This window comes from Salvelinus namaycush, chromosome 36 (genome assembly GCF_016432855.1).
Source record: "Salvelinus namaycush isolate Seneca chromosome 36, SaNama_1.0, whole genome shotgun sequence".
In the NCBI taxonomy this organism is placed as follows: Eukaryota; Metazoa; Chordata; class Actinopteri; order Salmoniformes; family Salmonidae; genus Salvelinus; species Salvelinus namaycush.
Window position 1 is genome coordinate 26,743,917 of NC_052342.1, and position 21,755 is coordinate 26,765,671.

Consider the following 21,755-nt stretch of genomic DNA (forward strand, 5'->3'; position numbering starts at 1 on the left):
CAGTAATCGTGAGCCTATAAACCGGAGTTGCACTGAGGCGGTGTGCCCTTGTAGGAAGACCCACTGTGTGCAGCTCACCCTGTACTGTCGGCACAAACATAAATATCACGTCTATCTCTGATAAGCCTCCCATAAAAGCAATAAAAAAAAAATCAAGAATCCCAGAAAAGTGCAGAACAAAATAGACCACATTAAACACAGGTTTATGAAATGGATAACTTGCTAATAAACAGATAACATTCATATACTGACTATCTCTGAAAACTCAGATAATATACTTTGATAAGAGTGGTAGCGATTACATGGCTTCACCATCTTCAGAAGAGAGACAGGAATGCCAATAGTGGAAGTGTAGCTGTTTTATGTTCATTTTATGAGTCATATTCCTGTAAAGATTAGAGAGGATCTCATGTCAAATGCCATTGAAGTAATAGGGGCTACAGGTTCATCTGCCTCACCTGAAGCCCAGCAGCAGCTTCTGGTGGGAAGCTGCTATAAGACCACAAAGTGCTAACAGTCAGTATCTGGATAACGTGTGTGAAATGCTTGATAATGTATGTGATATCAACAGAGAAGTATATTTTCTGGGTGACTTACATTTTTTTTACTGGCTTTCATCACTCAAGAAAAAGCTTCAAACTGTTAACCGGTGCCTGCAACCTGTTTCAGGTTATTTACAAACAGCACAGGAATGAAATAATCCACATGGATTGATGTTTACTAATGCTGCAGAAATCTGCTCTAAAGCAGTATCCAAATCCATGTTGGATGTAGTGATCACAATATAGTAAGCATATCTAGAAAAACCAAAGTTCCAAAGGCTGGGCCTAATATTTTATTTTATGAGTCATATTCCTGTAAAGATTAGAGAGGATCTCGTGTATAAGAGGTCAGGCTGGGCCTAATATGGTGTATAAGAGGTCATACAATATGTTTTGTAGCGATTCCAACATAATATCTGTTGGTCTGTGGTGTGTAATAAGGAGCAACCAGATGCTTTACACATTTATAGAACTAAGTATTCCAGTTACTAATAAGAACAATTTTATGACTGAGAAGGATGAGGCAAAAGGAATGGCAAATAAGTCTGGCTGCACAGCCGATTGGCCAAACGTACTGCAAATTGAGAAATCGTGACTAAACTTAACAAAAATAAGAAAAACTGTACTATGAAAAAATATATATATTATATAAAGAATGATAACTTAAGTGACATTTTGGGCAAGAAGGCAAACTCAGCTCCATCATTCATTGAATCAGATGTCTTTTTCATCACAAAACCCACTGATATTTCCAACTACTTCAATCGTTTTTTTAATTGGCAAGATTAGCAAATTTAGGCATGACATGCCAACAACAAATTCTGAACCTACACATCCGTGTATAACTGACCAAATTCTGAAAGAAAAGCAAATGTAATTTTGAATTCTGTAAATTGAGTGTGGAAGAGGTGAATTTTTTGTTGTTGTTGTCTATTAACAATGACAAGACACCTGGATCTGACAACTTGGATGGAAAATTACTGAGGACGACAGCAGACTATATTACCACTCCTATTTGTCATCTCTTCAATGTAAGCCTACAGGAAAGTGTGTTCCCTCGGGCCTGGAAAGTCATTCCACTACCCAAGAATAGCAAAGACCCCTTTACTGGCTCAAACAGCCAACCCACAGTAAACAAAATTAAGAGATTTTCAGTACGCTTATAGGGAAGGACACTCAACATGTACAACACTTACACAAATGAGTGATGATTGGCTGAGAGAAATTGATGATAAAAATTGATTGTGGGGGCTGTTTTGTTAGACTTCAGTGCAGCTTTTGACATTATCGATCATAGTCTACTGCTGGAAAAACTTGTGTTATGGCTTTACCCCCTGCTATATATTATGGTTTGAGAGTTAACTGTCTAACAGAACACAGAGGGTGTTCTTTAATGGAAGCCTCTCCAACATAATCCAGCTAGAGTCAGGCATTCCCCAGGGCAGCTGTCTAGGCCCCTTACTTTTTTCAATCTTTACTAATGACCTGCCAATGGCTCTGAGTAAAGCCAGTGTGTCTATGTGTGCTGATGACTCAATAGTATACATATAAGCTACCACAGCAAGTGAAATCACTGGAACACTTAACAAAGAGCTGCAGTCAGTTTCAGAACGGGTGGCAATAAATCATTTAGTCCTAAATATACATGAAACTAAAAGCATTGTATTTGTGACAAATCTAAAACCTAAACTAAATCTTGTCATGAATAAAGTGTAAATTGAGCAAGTTGAGGAGACTAAACTGCTTGAAGTAACACTGGATTGTAAATTGTCATGGTGAAAACATGTTGATACAACAGTAGCTAAGATGGGGAGAAGTCGGTCCATAATAAAGCGTTACTCTGCCTTCTTAATTAACAACACTATCAACAAGGCAGGTCCTACAGGCCCTAGTTTTGTCGCACCTGGACTACTGTTCAGTTGTGTGGTCAGGTGCCACAAAGAGGAAAATTACAATTGGCTCAAGAAAAATCCCCGAGCTGATATGGAATCGAATCCCCGAGCTGATATGGGATCGAATCCCCGAGCTGATATGGAATCGAATCCCCGAGCTGATATGGGATCGAATCCCCGAGCTGATATGGAATCGAATCCCCGAGCTGATATGGGATCGAATCCCCGAGCTGATATGGAATCGAATCCCCGAGCTGATATGGGATCGAATCCCCGAGCTGATATGGAATCGAATCCCCGAGCTGATATGGGATCGAATCCCCGAGCTGATATGGAATCGAATCCCCGAGCTGATATGGGATCGAATCCCCGAGCTGATATGGAATCGAATCCCCGAGCTGATATGGAATCGATGGCTGGCCCTTAAATGTACACGGAGAGCTAACATTAATAATATGTGAATCTCTCCTGGCTTAAAGTAGATGAGGGATTGATTTCATCACTACTTGTATTCGTGAGAAGTATTGACATGTTGAATGGACCGAGCTGTCTGTTTACCAGAACACAGCTCAGACACCCATACATACCCCACAAGACATGCCACCAGAAGTCTCTTCACAGTCCCCAAGTCCAGAACAGACTATGGGAGGAGCACAGTACTACATAGAGCCATGACTACATGGAACTCTATTCCACATCAGGTAACTGATGCAGCAGTAGAATCAGATTTTTTTTTTTTTACGGATAAAAAAACACCTTATGGAACAGCGGGGACTGTGAAGAGACACACATGATAACATACACACTATACGGGTGACAGGTAGCCTAGTGGTTAGAGCGTTGGACTAGTAAGCGAAAGGTTGCAAGATCGAATCCCCGAGCTGATATGGGATCGAATCCCCGAGCTGATATGGAATCGAATCCCCGAGCTGATATGGGATCGAATCCCCGAGCTGATATGGAATCGAATCCCCGAGCTGATATGGGATCGAATCCCCGAGCTGATATGGAATCGAATCCCCGAGCTGATATGGGATCGAATCCCCGAGCTGATATGGAATCGAATCCCCGAGCTGATATGGAATCGAATCCCCGAGCTGATACAAATCTGCCCACGAACAAGGCAGTTCCTAGTTCCACTGTTCCTATGCCGTCATTGAAAACAAGAATTTGTTCTTAGCTGACTTGCGTAGTTAAATAATTGTAAAAAGTACACACGGATTTTGTGTAGTAGTAGAGACCTGAGGGTACACACTTATTGTAATGTTGTTAATTGTATAAACTGCCTTAATTTTGCTGGACCCCATGAAGAGTAGCTGCTGCCTTGATAGGAACTAATGGGGATCCTTAATAAATACAAAATACAAAAATTGGTTGAATCATTCAGAAGGTGGCTCTTATGTGATTGGTTGATTCCAAAATCTGCTCCCACGTGATTGGTTGATTCAGAAGGCTCTTCTAATGTGATTGATTGAATCATTCAGAAGGTGGCTCTTATGTGATTGGTTGATTCCAAAAGCTGCTCCCACGTGATTGGTTGATTCAGAAGGCTCTTCTAATGTGATTGGTTGAATCATTCAGAAGGTGGCTCTCATGTTATTTCTGGTGTTCTTTATCTCCAGTTCCAGCTGTGTGATCTGGACCTACACAAAAACACACGGTGATCTGATCAAAGGTTATCCCCTGATATCATACACACCAGACCAGATACCAGACCAGACCAGATACCAGACCAGATACACACCAGACCAGATACACACCAGACCAGATACCACACCAGACCAGATACCAGACCAGACCAGATACCAGACCAGATACCAGACCAGACCAGATACCAGACCAGACCAGATACACACACCAGACCAGATACCAGACCAGACCAGATACACACACACCAGACCAGATACACACACACCAGACCAGATACACACACCAGACCAGATACACACACCAGACCAGATACCAGACCAGACCAGATACACACACCAGACCAGATACCAGACCAGATACACACACCAGACCAGATACACACACCAGACCAGATACACACACCAGACCAGATACACACCAGACCAGATACCAGACCAGACCAGATACACACACCAGACCAGATACACACCAGACCAGATACACACACCAGACCAGATACACACACCAGACCAGATACACACACCAGACCAGATACACACCAGACCAGATACACACACCAGACCAGATACACACACCAGACCAGATACACACACCAGACCAGATACCAGACCAGACCAGATACACACACCAGACCAGATACACACACCAGACCAGATACACACACCAGACCAGATACACACACCAGACCAGATACACACACCAGACCAGATACACACACAGCACACACACCAGACCAGATACACACACAGCACACACACCAGACCAGATACACACACAGCACACACACCAGACCAGATACACACACCAGACCAGATACACACACCAGACCAGATACACACACCAGACCAGACACACACACCAGACCAGATACACACACAGCACACACACCAGACCAGATACACACACCAGACCAGATACACACACCAGACCAGACACACACACACCAGACCAGGCACACACACACACACCAGACCAGACACACACACAGCACACAAATCATACCACACTAGAGGTCGACTGATTAATCGGAATGGCCGATTATTAATTAGGGCCAATTTCAAGTTTTCATAACAATCGGTAATCGGAATTTTTGGACACCAATTTTTTTTGACACCTTTATTTAACTAGGCAAGTCAGTTAAGAACACATTCTTATTTTCAATGGCGGCCTAGGAACAGTGGGTTAACTGCCTTGTTCAGGGGCAGAATGACAGATTTTTACCTTGTCAGCTCTGGGATTGGTTTTTGCAACCTTCCGGTTACTAGTCCAACGCTCTAACCACCTGCCTTACATTGCACTCCACGAGGAGCCTGCATGGCAGGCTGACTATCTGTTACGCGAGGGCAGCAAGAAGCCAAGGTAAGTTGCTAGCTAGCATTAAACTTATCTTATAAAAAACAATCAAGCTTAACATAATCACTAGTTAACTAGACATGGTTGATGATATTATTAGTTAATCTATCATGTCCTGCATTGCATATAATCGATGCGGTGCCTGTTAATTTATCATCAAATCACAGCCTACTTCGCCAAACGGGTGATGATTTAACAAGCGCATTCACGAAAAAAGCACTGTCATTGCACCAATGTGTACCTAACCATAAACATCAATGCCTTTCTTTAAAATCAATACACAAGTATATATTTTTAAACCTGCATATTTAGTTAATATTGCCTGCTAACATGAATTTCTTATAACTAGGGAAATTGTGTCACTTCTCTTGCGTTCCGTGCAAGAAGTCAGGGTATATGCAGCAGTTTTGGCCGCCTGGCTCGTTGCGAACTGTGTGAAGTCCATTTATTCCTAACAAAGACCGTAATTAATTTGCCAGAATTGTACATAATTATGACAAAACATTGAAGGTTGTACAATGTAACAGCAATATTTAGACTTAGGGATGCCACCCGTTAGATAAAATACGGAACGGTTCCGTATTTCACTGAAAGAATAAACGTTTTTTTCCCAAAATGATAGTTTCCGGATTTGACCATATTAATGACCTAAGGCTCGTATTTCTGTGTGTTTATTATATTATAATTAAGTCTATGATTTGATATTTGATAGAGCAGTCTGACTGAGCGGTGGTAGGCAGCAGCAGGCTCATAAGCATTCATTCAAACAGCACTTTCGTGCGTTTGCCAGCAGATCTTCGCTGTGCTTCAAGCATTGAGCTGTTTATGACTTCAAGCCTATCAACTCCCGAGATTAGGCTGGTGTAACCGATGTGAAATGGCTAGCTATATAGCGGGGTGCGCGCTAATAGCGTTTCAAACGTCACTCGTTCTGAGACTTGGAGTAGTTGTTCCCCTTGCCCTGCAAGGGCAGCGGCTTTTGTGGAGCGATGGGTAACGATGCTTCGAGGGTGGCTGTTGTCGATGTGTTCCTGGGGCGAGGAGAGGGACGGAAGCTTTACTGGCAATACTAAAGTGCCTATAAGAACATCCAATAGTCAAAGGTATATGAAATACAAATGGTATAGAGAGAAATAGTCCAATAATTCCTATAATAACTACTACCTAAAACTTCTTACCTGGGAATATTGAAGACTCATGTTAAAAGGAACCATCAGCTTTCATATGTTCTCTTGTTCTGAGCAAGGAACTTAAACGTTAGCTTTCTTACATAGCACATATTGCACTTTTACTTTCTTCTCCAACACTTTGTTTTTGCAATATTTAAACCAAATTGAACATGTTTAATTATTTATTTGAGGCTAAATTGATTTTATTGATGTATATTAATTTAAAATAAGTGTTCATTCAGTATTGTTGTAATTGTCATTATTACAAATAAAGAAATTGGCCGATTAATCGGTATTGGCTTTTTTTAGTCCTCCAATAATCGATATCGGTATCGGCGTTGAAAAATCATAATGGGTCGACCTCTAGACCACACACACACAAATCAGACCAGATACACACACCAGACCACAAACACACACACACACACACACACACACACACACACACACACACACACACACACACACACACACACACACACACACACACAAATCAGACCAGATACACACACCAGACCACAAACACACACACACACACACACACACACACACACACACACACACACACACACACACACACACACACACACACTGAGTGTACAAAACATTAAGAACACCTGGTCTTTCCATGACAGACTGACCAGGTGAATCCAGGTGAAAGCTATGATCCCTTATTTATGTCACTTGTTAAACCCACTTCAGTGTAGATGAAGGGGAGGAGACGGGTTAAAGAAGGATTTTTAAGCATTGAGACAATTGAGACATGGATTGTGTATGTGTACCATTCAGAGGGTGAATGGGCAAGACAAAATATTTATTAAGTCCCTTTAAACGGGGTATGGTAGTAGGTGCCAGGCGCACCGGTTTGTGTCAAGAACTGCAATGCTGCTGGGTTTTTCACGCTCAACAGTTTCCCGTGTGCATCAAGAATGGTCCACCACCCAAAGGACATCTAGCCAACTTGACACAACTGTGGGGAAGCATTGGAGTCAACATGGGACAGCATCCCTGTGGAACGCTTTCGACACCTTGTAGAGTCCATGTCCTGATGAATTGAGGCTGTTCTGAGGGCAAAATAGGCTGCAATTCAATATTAGGAAGGTGTTCTTAATGTTTAGTACACTCAGTGTATACGCACTGACCTTTCTCTGGTTGAGCTGGTCTCTCAGTCCCCTGATCTCCTCTTGTTGCCTGTAGAACGCCTGTAGGAGCTGTAACACACAGAAACACACTCTGAAACACACTCCGAAACACACTCCGAAACACACTCTGAAACACCTCTGAAACACCTCTAAAACACACTCTGAAACACCTCTAAATCACACTCTGAAACACACTTTGAAACACACTAAAACACACTAAAACACACTAAAACACACTAAAACACACTCCGAAACACACTACGAAACACACTCCGAAACACACTCCGAAACACACTCCGAAACACACTCCGAAACACACTCTGAAACACACTCTGAAACACACTCTGAAACACACTCCGAAACACACTCCGAAACACACTCTGAAACACCTCTGAAACACCTCTGAAACACCTCTGAAACACCTCCGAAACACCTCTGAAACACACTCCGAAACACACTAAAACACACTCCGAAACACACTCCGAAACACACTCTGAAACACTCTCTGAAACACTCTCTGAAACACTCTGAAACACTCTGAAACACACTCTGAAACACCTCTGAAACACACTCTAAAACACACTCTAAAACACACTCTGAAACACACTCTAAAACACACTCTGAAACACACTCTGAAACACACTCTGAAACACCTCCGAAACACCTCTGAAACACACTCCGAAACACACTCTGAAACACACTCCGAAACACACTCCGAAACACACTCCGAAACACACTCTGAAACACACTCTGAAACACACTCCGAAACACACTAAAACACACTAAAACACACTCCACAAACACACTCTGAAACACACTCCGAAACACACTCTGAAACACACTAAAACACACTCTGAAACACACTCTGAAACACACTCTGAAACACACTCTGAAACACACTAAAACACACTCCGAAACACACTCTGAAACACACTCTGAAACACCTCTGAAACACACTCCGAAACACACTAAAACACACTAAAACACACTCCGAAACACACTCCGAAACACACTCTGAAACACACTCCGAAACACACTGAAACACACTCCGAAACACACTAAAACACACTAAAACACACTCCACAAACACACTCTGAAACACACTCTGAAACACACTAAAACACACTCTGAAACACACTCTGAAACACTCTGAAACACACTCTGAAACACACTCTGAAACACACTAAAACACACTAAAACACACTCCGAAACACTCTGAAACACCTCTGAAACACACTAAAACACACTAAAACACACTCCGAAACACACTAAAACACACTCTGAAACACACTCTGAAACACACTCTGAAACACACTCTGAAACACACCCTGAAACACCTCTGAAACACACTAAAACACACTAAAACACACTAAAACACACTAAAACACACACTATAACACACTCTGAAACACAATCTGAAACACAATCTGAAACACACTCTGAAACACACTCTGAAACAAACTCTGAAACAAACTCTGAAACACACTCTGAAACACCTCTGAAACACACTAAAACACACTAAAACACACTCCGAAACACACTGAAACACACTCTGAAACACACTCTGAAACACACTCTGAAACACACCCTGAAACACACTCTGAAACACCTCTGAAACACACTAAAACACACTAAAACACACTAAAACACACTATAACACACTCTGAAACACACTCTGAAACACAATCTGAAACACACTCTGAAACACACTCTGAAACACCTCTGAAACACCTCTGAAACACACTCCAAAACACACTCTGAAACACACTATGAAACACCTCTAAAACACACTCTGAAACACACTCTGAAACACTCTTAAACACACTCCACAAACACACTCTGAAACACACTAAAACACACTCTGAAACACACTAAAACACACTCTGAAACACACTCGGAAACACACTCTGAAACACACTCTGAAACACACTAAAACACACTCCGAAACACACTCTGAAACACACTCTGAAACACACTCTGAAACACTCTTAAACACACTCCACAAACACACTCTGAAACACACTAAAACACACTCTGAAACACACTAAAACACACTCTGAAACACACTCGGAAACACACTCTGAAACACACTCTGAAACACACTAAAACACACTCCGAAACACACTCTGAAACACACTCTGAAACACACTCTGAAACACACTCTGAAACACACTCCGAAACACACTCCGAAACACACTAAAACACACTAAAACACACTCCACAAACACACTCTGAAACACACTCTGAAACACACTAAAACACACTCTGAAACACACTCTGAAACACTCTGAAACACACTCTGAAACACACTAAAACACACTAAAACACACTCCGAAACACTCTGAAACACACTAAAACACACTAAAACACACTAAAACACACTCCGAAACACACTAAAACACACTCTGAAACACACTCTGAAACACACTCTGAAACACCCTGAAACACACCCTGAAACACCTCTGAAACACACTAAAACACACTCTGAAACACACTCTGAAACACACTAAAACACACTAAAACACACTAAAACACACTCCGAAACACTCTGAAACACCTCTGAAACACACTAAAACACACTAAAACACACTCCGAAACACACTAAAACACACTCTGAAACACACTCTGAAACACACTCTGAAACACACTCTGAAACACACCCTGAAACACACTCTGAAACACCTCTGAAACACACTAAAACACACTAAAACACACTAAAACACACACTATAACACACTCTGAAACACAATCTGAAACACAATCTGAAACACACTCTGAAACACACTCTGAAACACACTCTGAAACACCTCTGAAACACACTAAAACACACTAAAACACACTCCGAAACACACTCTGAAACACACTCTGAAACACACTCTGAAACACACCCTGAAACACACTCTGAAACACCTCTGAAACACACTAAAACACACTAAAACACACTATAACACACTCTGAAACACACTCTGAAACACAATCTGAAACACAATCTGAAACACACTCTGAAACACACTCTGAAACACCTCTGAAACACCTCTGAAACACACTCCAAAACACACTCTGAAACACACTCTGAAACACCTCTAAAACACACTCTGAAACACACTCTGAAACACTCTTAAACACACTCCACAAACACACTCTGAAACACACTAAAACACACTCTGAAACACACTAAAACACACTCTGAAACACACTCGGAAACACACTCTGAAACACACTCTGAAACACACTAAAACACACTCCGAAACACACTCTGAAACACCTCCGAAACACCTCCGAAACACCTCCGAAACACCTCTGAAACACACTCCGAAACACACTAAAACACACTCCGAAACACACTCCGAAACACACTCCGAAACACACTCCGAAACACACTCTGAAACACACTCTGAAACACACTCTGAAACACACTCTGAAACACACTCCGAAACACACTCCGAAACACACTAAAACACACTAAAACACACTCCACAAACACACTCTGAAACACACTCTGAAACACACTAAAACACACTCTGAAACACACTCTGAAACACTCTGAAACACACTCTGAAACACACTAAAACACACTAAAACACACTAAAACACACTAAAACACACTCCGAAACACTCTGAAACACCTCTGAAACACCTCTGAAACACACTAAAACACACTAAAACACACTAAAACACACTCCGAAACACACTAAAACACACTCTGAAACACACTCTGAAACACACTCTGAAACACACTCTGAAACACCCTGAAACACACCCTGAAACACACCCTGAAACACCTCTGAAACACACTAAAACACACTCTGAAACACACTCTGAAACACACTAAAACACACTAAAACACACTAAAACACACTCCGAAACACTCTGAAACACCTCTGAAACACACTAAAACACACTAAAACACACTCCGAAACACACTAAAACACACTCTGAAACACACTCTGAAACACACTCTGAAACACACCCTGAAACACACTCTGAAACACCTCTGAAACACACTAAAACACACTAAAACACACTAAAACACACACTATAACACACTCTGAAACACAATCTGAAACACAATCTGAAACACACTCTGAAACACACTCTGAAACACACTCTGAAACACACTCTGAAACACCTCTGAAACACACTAAAACACACTAAAACACACTCCGAAACACACTCTGAAACACACTCTGAAACACACTCTGAAACACACCCTGAAACACACTCTGAAACACCTCTGAAACACACTAAAACACACTAAAACACACTAAAACACACTAAAACACACACTATAACACACTCTGAAACACAATCTGAAACACAATCTGAAACACACTCTGAAACACACTCTGAAACACCTCTGAAACACCTCTGAAACACACTCCAAAACACACTCTGAAACACACTCTGAAACACCTCTAAAACACACTCTGAAACGCACTCTGAAACACACTCTGAAACACATTCTAAAACACTCTGAAACACACTCCACAAACACACTCTGAAACACACTAAAACACACTCTGAAACACACTAAAACACACTCTGAAACACACTCTGAAACACACTCTGAAACACACTCTGAAACACCTCCGAAACACCTCTGAAACACACTCCGAAACACACTCTGAAACACACTCTGAAACACCTCTGAAACACACTCCGAAACACACTAAAACACACTAAAACACACTCCGAAACACACTCCGAAACACACTCCGAAACACACTCCGAAACACACTCTGAAACACACTCCGAAACACACTGAAACACACTCCGAAACACACTAAAACACACTAAAACACACTCCACAAACACACTCTGAAACACACTCTGAAACACACTAAAACACACTCTGAAACACACTCTGAAACACTCTGAAACACACTCTGAAACACACTCTGAAACACACTAAAACACACTAAAACACACTCCGAAACACTCTGAAACACCTCTGAAACACACTAAAACACACTAAAACACACTCCGAAACACACTAAAACACACTCTGAAACACACTCTGAAACACACTCTGAAACACACTCTGAAACACACTCTGAAACACACCCTGAAACACCTCTGAAACACACTAAAACACACTAAAACACACACTATAACACACTCTGAAACACAATCTGAAACACAATCTGAAACACACTCTGAAACACACTCTGAAACAAACTCTGAAACACACTCTGAAACACCTCTGAAACACACTAAAACACACTAAAACACACTCCGAAACACACTGAAACACACTCTGAAACACACTCTGAAACACACTCTGAAACACACCCTGAAACACACTCTGAAACACCTCTGAAACACACTAAAACACACTAAAACACACTATAACACACTCTGAAACACACTCTGAAACACAATCTGAAACACACTCTGAAACACACTCTGAAACACCTCTGAAACACCTCTGAAACACACTCCAAAACACACTCTGAAACACACTATGAAACACCTCTAAAACACACTCTGAAACACACTCTGAAACACTCTTAAACACACTCCACAAACACACTCTGAAACACACTAAAACACACTCTGAAACACACTAAAACACACTCTGAAACACACTCGGAAACACACTCTGAAACACACTCTGAAACACACTAAAACACACTCCGAAACACACTCTGAAACACCTCCGAAACACCTCCGAAACACCTCTGAAACACACTCCGAAACACACTAAAACACACTCCGAAACACACTCCGAAACACACTCCGAAACACACTCCGAAACACACTCTGAAACACACTCTGAAACACACTCTGAAACACACTCCGAAACACACTCCGAAACACACTAAAACACACTAAAACACACTCCACAAACACACTCTGAAACACACTCTGAAACACACTAAAACACACTCTGAAACACACTCTGAAACACTCTGAAACACACTCTGAAACACACTAAAACACACTAAAACACACTAAAACACACTCCGAAACACTCTGAAACACCTCTGAAACACCTCTGAAACACACTAAAACACACTAAAACACACTCCGAAACACACTAAAACACACTCTGAAACACACTCTGAAACACACTCTGAAACACACTCTGAAACACCCTGAAACACACCCTGAAACACACCCTGAAACACCTCTGAAACACACTAAAACACACTCTGAAACACACTCTGAAACACACTAAAACACACTAAAACACACTAAAACACACTCCGAAACACTCTGAAACACCTCTGAAACACACTAAAACACACTAAAACACACTCCGAAACACACTAAAACACACTCTGAAACACACTCTGAAACACACTCTGAAACACACTCTGAAACACACCCTGAAACACACTCTGAAACACCTCTGAAACACACTAAAACACACTAAAACACACTAAAACACACACTATAACACACTCTGAAACACAATCTGAAACACAATCTGAAACACACTCTGAAACACACTCTGAAACACACTCTGAAACACACTCTGAAACACCTCTGAAACACACTAAAACACACTCCGAAACACACTCTGAAACACACTCTGAAACACACTCTGAAACACACTCTGAAACACACCCTGAAACACACTCTGAAACACCTCTGAAACACACTAAAACACACTAAAACACACTATAACACACTCTGAAACACACTCTGAAACACAATCTGAAACACAATCTGAAACACACTCTGAAACACACTCTGAAACACCTCTGAAACACACTCTGAAACACACCCTGAAACACACTCTGAAACACCTCTGAAACACACTCTGAAACACACTCTGAAACACTCTTAAACACACTCCACAAACAAACTCTGAAACACACTAAAACACACTCTGAAACACACTAAAACACACTCTGAAACACACTCGGAAACACACTCTGAAACACACTCTGAAACACACTAAAACACACTCCGAAACACACTCTGAAACACCTCCGAAACACCTCCGAAACACCTCCGAAACACCTCTGAAACACACTCCGAAACACACTCCGAAACACACTAAAACACACTCCGAAACACACTCCGAAACACACTCCGAAACACACTCCGAAACACACTCCGAAACACACTCTGAAACACACTCTGAAACACACTCCGAAACACACTCCGAAACACACTAAAACACACTAAAACACACTCCACAAACACACTCTGAAACACACTCTGAAACACACTAAAACACACTCTGAAACACACTCTGAAACACTCTGAAACACACTCTGAAACACACTAAAACACACTAAAACACACTCCGAAACACTCTGAAACACCTCTGAAACACCTCTGAAACACACTAAAACACACTAAAACACACTAAAACACACTCCGAAACACACTAAAACACACTCTGAAACACACTCTGAAACACACTCTGAAACACACTCTGAAACACCCTGAAACACACCCTGAAACACACCCTGAAACACCTCTGAAACACACTAAAACACACTCTGAAACACACTCTGAAACACACTAAAACACACTAAAACACACTAAAACACACTCCGAAACACTCTGAAACACCTCTGAAACACACTAAAACACACTAAAACACACTCCAAAACACACTAAAACACACTCTGAAACACACTCTGAAACACACTCTGAAACACACCCTGAAACACACTCTGAAACACCTCTGAAACACACTAAAACACACTAAAACACACTAAAACACACACTATAACACACTCTTAAACACAATCTGAAACACAATCTGAAACACACTCTGAAACACACTCTGAAACACACTCTGAAACACCTCTGAAACACACTAAAACACACTAAAACACACTCCGAAACACACTCTGAAACACACTCTGAAACACACTCTGAAACACACCCTGAAACACACTCTGAAACACCTCTGAAACACACTAAAACACACTAAAACACACTATAACACACTCTGAAACACACTCTGAAACACAATCTGAAACACAATCTGAAACACACTCTGAAACACACTCTGAAACACCTCTGAAACACCTCTGAAACACACTCCAAAACACACTCTGAAACACACTCTGAAACACCTCTAAAACACACTCTGAAACGCACTCTGAAACACACTCTGAAACACATTCTAAAACACTCTGAAACACACTCCACAAACACACTCTGAAACACACTAAAACACACTCTGAAACACACTAAAACACACTCTGAAACACACTCTGAAACACACTCTGAAACACCCTGAAACACACCCTGAAACACACCCTGAAACACCTCTGAAACACACTAAAACACACTCTGAAACACACTCTGAAACACACTAAAACACACTAAAACACACTAAAACACACTCCGAAACACTCTGAAACACCTCTGAAACACACTAAAACACACTAAAACACACTCCGAAACACACTAAAACACACTCTGAAACACACTCTGAAACACACTCTGAAACACACTCTGAAACACACCCTGAAACACACTCTGAAACACCTCTGAAACACACTAAAACACACTAAAACACACTAAAACACACACTATAACACACTCTGAAACACAATCTGAAACACAATCTGAAACACACTCTGAAACACACTCTGAAACACACTCTGAAACACACTCTGAAACACCTCTGAAACACACTAAAACACACTCCGAAACACACTCTGAAACACACTCTGAAACACACTCTGAAACACACTCTGAAACACACCCTGAAACACACTCTGAAACACCTCTGAAACACACTAAAACACACTAAAACACACTATAACACACTCTGAAACACACTCTGAAACACAATCTGAAACACACTCTGAAACACACTCTGAAACACCTCTGAAACACACTCCAAAACACACTCTGAAACACACTATGAAACACCTCTAAAACACACTCTGAAACACACTCTGAAACACTCTTAAACACACTCCACAAACACACTCTGAAACACACTAAAACACACTCTGAAACACACTAAAACACACTCTGAAACACACTCGGAAACACACTCTGAAACACACTCTGAAACACACTAAAACACACTCCGAAACACACTCTGAAACACCTCCGAAACACCTCCGAAACACCTCCGAAACACCTCTGAAACACACTCCGAAACACACTAAAACACACTCCGAAACACACTCCGAAACACACTCCGAAACACACTCCGAAACACACTCCGAAACACACTCTGAAACACACTCTGAAACACACTCCGAAACACACTCCGAAACACACTAAAACACACTAAAACACACTCCACAAACACACTCTGAAACACACTCTGAAACACACTAAAACACACTCTGAAACACACTCTGAAACACTCTGAAACACACTCTGAAACACACTAAAACACACTAAAACACACTCCGAAACACTCTGAAACACCTCTGAAACACCTCTGAAACACACTAAAACACACTAAAACACACTAAAACACACTCCGAAACACACTAAAACACACTCTGAAACACACTCTGAAACACACTCTGAAACACACTCTGAAACACACTCTGAAACACCCTGAAACACACCCTGAAACACACCCTGAAACACCTCTGAAACACACTAAAACACACTCTGAAACACACTCTGAAACACACTAAAACACACTAAAACACACTAAAACACACTCCGAAACACTCTGAAACACCTCTGAAACACACTAAAACACACTAAAACACACTCCAAAACACACTAAAACACACTCTGAAACACACTCTGAAACACACTCTGAAACACACTCTGAAACACACCCTGAAACACACTCTGAAACACCTCTGAAACACACTAAAACACACTAAAACACACTAAAACACACACTATAACACACTCTTAAACACAATCTGAAACACAATCTGAAACACACTCTGAAACACACTCTGAAACACACTCTGAAACACACTCTGAAACACCTCTGAAACACACTAAAACACACTAAAACACACTCCGAAACACACTCTGAAACACACTCTGAAACACACTCTGAAACACACCCTGAAACACACTCTGAAACACCTCTGAAACACACTAAAACACACTAAAACACACTATAACACACTCTGAAACACACTCTGAAACACAATCTGAAACACAATCTGAAACACACTCTGAAACACACTCTGAAACACCTCTGAAACACCTCTGAAACACACTCCAAAACACACTCTGAAACACACTCTGAAACACCTCTAAAACACACTCTGAAACGCACTCTGAAACACACTCTGAAACACATTCTAAAACACTCTGAAACACACTCCACAAACACACTCTGAAACACACTAAAACACACTCTGAAACACACTAAAACACACTCTGAAACACACTCTGAAACACACTCTGAAACACCTCCGAAACACCTCTGAAACACACTCCGAAACACACTAAAACACACTCCGAAACACACTCCGAAACACACTCCGAAACACACTCCGAAACACACTCCGAAACACACTCTGAAACACACTCTGAAACACACTCTGAAACACACTCCGAAACACACTGAAACACACTCCGAAACACACTAAAACACACTAAAACACACTCCACAAACACACTCTGAAACACACTCTGAAACACACTAAAACACACTCTGAAACACACTCTGAAACACTCTGAAACACACTCTGAAACACACTAAAACACACTAAAACACACTAAAACACACTAAAACACACTCCGAAACACTCTGAAACACCTCTGAAACACCTCTGAAACACCTCTGAAACACACTAAAACACACTAAAACACACTCCGAAACACACTCTGAAACACACTCTGAAACACTCTGAAACACACTCTGAAACACACTCTGAAACACACCCTGAAACACACCCTGAAACACCTCTGAAACACACTAAAACACACTCTGAAACACACTCTGAAACACACTCTGAAACACACTCTGAAACACACCCTGAAACACACCCTGAAACACCTCTGAAACACACTAAAACACACTAAAACACACTAAAACACACACTATAACACACTCTGAAACACAATCTGAAACACAATCTGAAACACAATCTGAAACACACTCTGAAACACAATCTGAAACACCTCTGAAACACACTCCAAAACACACTCCGAAACACACTCTGAAACACACTCTGAAACACCTCTAAAACACACTCTGAAACGCACTCTGAAACACACTCTGAAACACACTCTAAAACACTCTTAAACACACCCTGAAACACACTCTGAAACACACTCTAAAACACTCTTAAACACACCCTGAAACACACTCTGAAACACACTCTGAAACACACTCTGAAACACACTCCGAAACACACTAAAACACACTCCGAAACACACTAAAACACACTCTGAAACACAATCTGAAACACAATCTGAAACACACTCTGAAACACCTCTGAAACACCTCTGAAACAACTCTGAAACACACTCTGAAACACACTCTGAAACACACACTCTGAAACACCTCTGAAACACCTCTGAAACACACTGAAACACACTCCAAAACACACTCCGAAACACACTCTGAAACACACTCTGAAACACACTCTGAAACACACTAAAACACACTCCGAAACACACTAAAACACAATCTGAAACACACTCTGAAACACACTCTGAAACACCTCTGAAACACCTCTGAAACACCTCTGAAACACCTCTGAAACACACTGAAACACACTCCAAAACACACTAAAACACACTCCGAAACACACTAAAACACACTCTGAAACACAATCTGAAACACAATCTGAAACACACTCTGAAACACCTCTGAAACACCTCTGAAACAACTCTGAAACACACTCTGAAACACACTCTGAAACACACTCTGAAACACTCTGAAACACACTCTGAAACACACTCTGAAACACACCCTGAAACACACCCTGAAACACCTCTGAAACACACTAAAACACACTCTGAAACACACTCTGAAACACACTCTGAAACACACTCTGAAACACACCCTGAAACACACCCTGAAACACCTCTGAAACACACTAAAACACACTAAAACACACTAAAACACACACTATAACACACTCTGAAACACAATCTGAAACACAATCTGAAACACAATCTGAAACACACTCTGAAACACAATCTGAAACACCTCTGAAACACACTCCAAAACACACTCCGAAACACACTCTGAAACACACTCTGAAACACCTCTAAAACACACTCTGAAACGCACTCTGAAACACACTCTGAAACACACTCTAAAACACTCTTAAACACACCCTGAAACACACTCTGAAACACACTCTAAAACACTCTTAAACACACCCTGAAACACACTCTGAAACACACTCTGAAACACACTCTGAAACACACTCCGAAACACACTAAAACACACTCCGAAACACACTAAAACACACTCTGAAACACAATCTGAAACACAATCTGAAACACACTCTGAAACACCTCTGAAACACCTCTGAAACAACTCTGAAACACACTCTGAAACACACTCTGAAACACACTCTGAAACACCTCTGAAACACCTCTGAAACACACTGAAACACACTCCAAAACACACTCCGAAACACACTCTGAAACACACTCTGAAACACACTCTGAAACACACTAAAACACACTCCGAAACACACTAAAACACAATCTGAAACACACTCTGAAACACACTCTGAAACACCTCTGAAACACCTCTGAAACACCTCTGAAACACCTCTGAAACACACTGAAACACACTCCAAAACACACTCCGAAACACACTCTGAAACACCTCTGAAACACCTCTGAAACGCCTCTAAAACCAGAGGAAAATCAGATTTTGAGTTTTTTTCTTAAGACTCTACAAAACTGGCTATAGGCTACACATCTGGAGGTAGGCCTTCATGTGTAGCCTTTGACAGCCAATCCAACTCACCTCACTCTCTGTCCTGGGTGGAGGGCACTCTGAGGGCTCACAACAGTGGGGAGTGTAGGCCCAACCCGGAGCCTGGGTCTCGTCTGGCTGCCAGCCCGACAGATCAGCCACTTCCCTGGGGTACTTGGCGTCCTGGTAGGCTAGCTGCTCCTGGAGGAAGGCCTGCTCCGTGGACCCTGGCTCTCCTGGTCCCCCACCTTGGAAGCTGCTCAGCCCCCTCCTGGGTAGGGTCTCTGGGTAGGGGTTGGCTACCTTAGTGCCAGGTTTCAGACACATCAGCACCGGGCCTGGTAGGGTGGATATAACAGTGGTTTAGGGTGTGTTTCCCCTATTGAGTCCACTACTTTTAGACCAGACCGTTAGGGAATAGGGTGCCACTTGGAATGAAACCTTGTGTTGGGGGATTGAGTCCACTACTTTTAGACCAGACCGTTAGGGAATAGGGTGCCACTTGGAATGAAACCTTGTGTTGGGGGATTGAAGGGGAGAAACTGTGTTTTGTAATCCCTGCTGGTCAGCCATGTTGGCACCAGTGTCCCTATATCGAATGAGGAACAAGGTGGATAGATGAGGCCTACTGGTTTGCCAGTTTCCCTATTATACAGGCCTTTCTATGCAACTGAGAGCCACAGTTGCCCATGTTGGGTCCAGTGTCCCTGTAATGAATAAGGAAGGGAGGAGGAACAACTTCCCGAGCGTTCACGTGCTCGGGAAGGAAAACAAGAACCATTCTCACCATTGACAGATGAAATCGCCACCATGTTTGTTGCCATTTTCAGTGGTGCGTGATGTCAGAGTTCAGCCCGAGTTTCCTAGTCGTAATTACCAGTTCCAAAGCATGACGTGTATGAGGAAAGGGGCCTACTGGTCGGCCAGTTTCCATATTATACAGGCCTTTATATGCAACTGAGAGTCATAGTCGCCCATCTTGGCTCCCAGTTACACTGACCTCTATTGATCCCTGAGAGCCACTGTTGAGCCGTCAGGGCCGCCTCGTTGCCTGCTGTCATGGGGAAGATGTCATCCTGGAAGGTCTTTGGGGACTGGAGAGAGGACATAAAACAATTGAGTGAACTCTCTCTCTCTCTCTCTCTCTCTCTCTCTCTCTCTCTCTCTCTCTCTCTCTCTCTCTCTCTCGCTCTGCCTCGCTC

At 41.9% G+C, this 21,755-nt stretch overlaps 1 protein-coding gene across 1 annotated transcript in view; it reads right to left on the reverse strand.

Moving 5' to 3' along the window:
• Nucleotides 1-4,011: 4,011 nt before the first annotated feature.
• Nucleotides 4,012-21,755, reverse strand: part of LOC120030529 (coronin-2A-like) — a 26,241-nt gene continuing 8,497 nt past the window's right edge. Inside the window, exons 8-11 of the mRNA XM_038975936.1 lie at nt 21,554-21,647; nt 20,605-20,891; nt 7,749-7,817; nt 4,012-4,077 (exon numbers count right to left, since the gene is read on the reverse strand). Coding sequence (XP_038831864.1) covers nt 4,012-4,077; nt 7,749-7,817; nt 20,605-20,891; nt 21,554-21,647 — 516 coding nt within the window. The remainder of the gene's footprint in view (nt 4,078-7,748; nt 7,818-20,604; nt 20,892-21,553; nt 21,648-21,755) is intronic.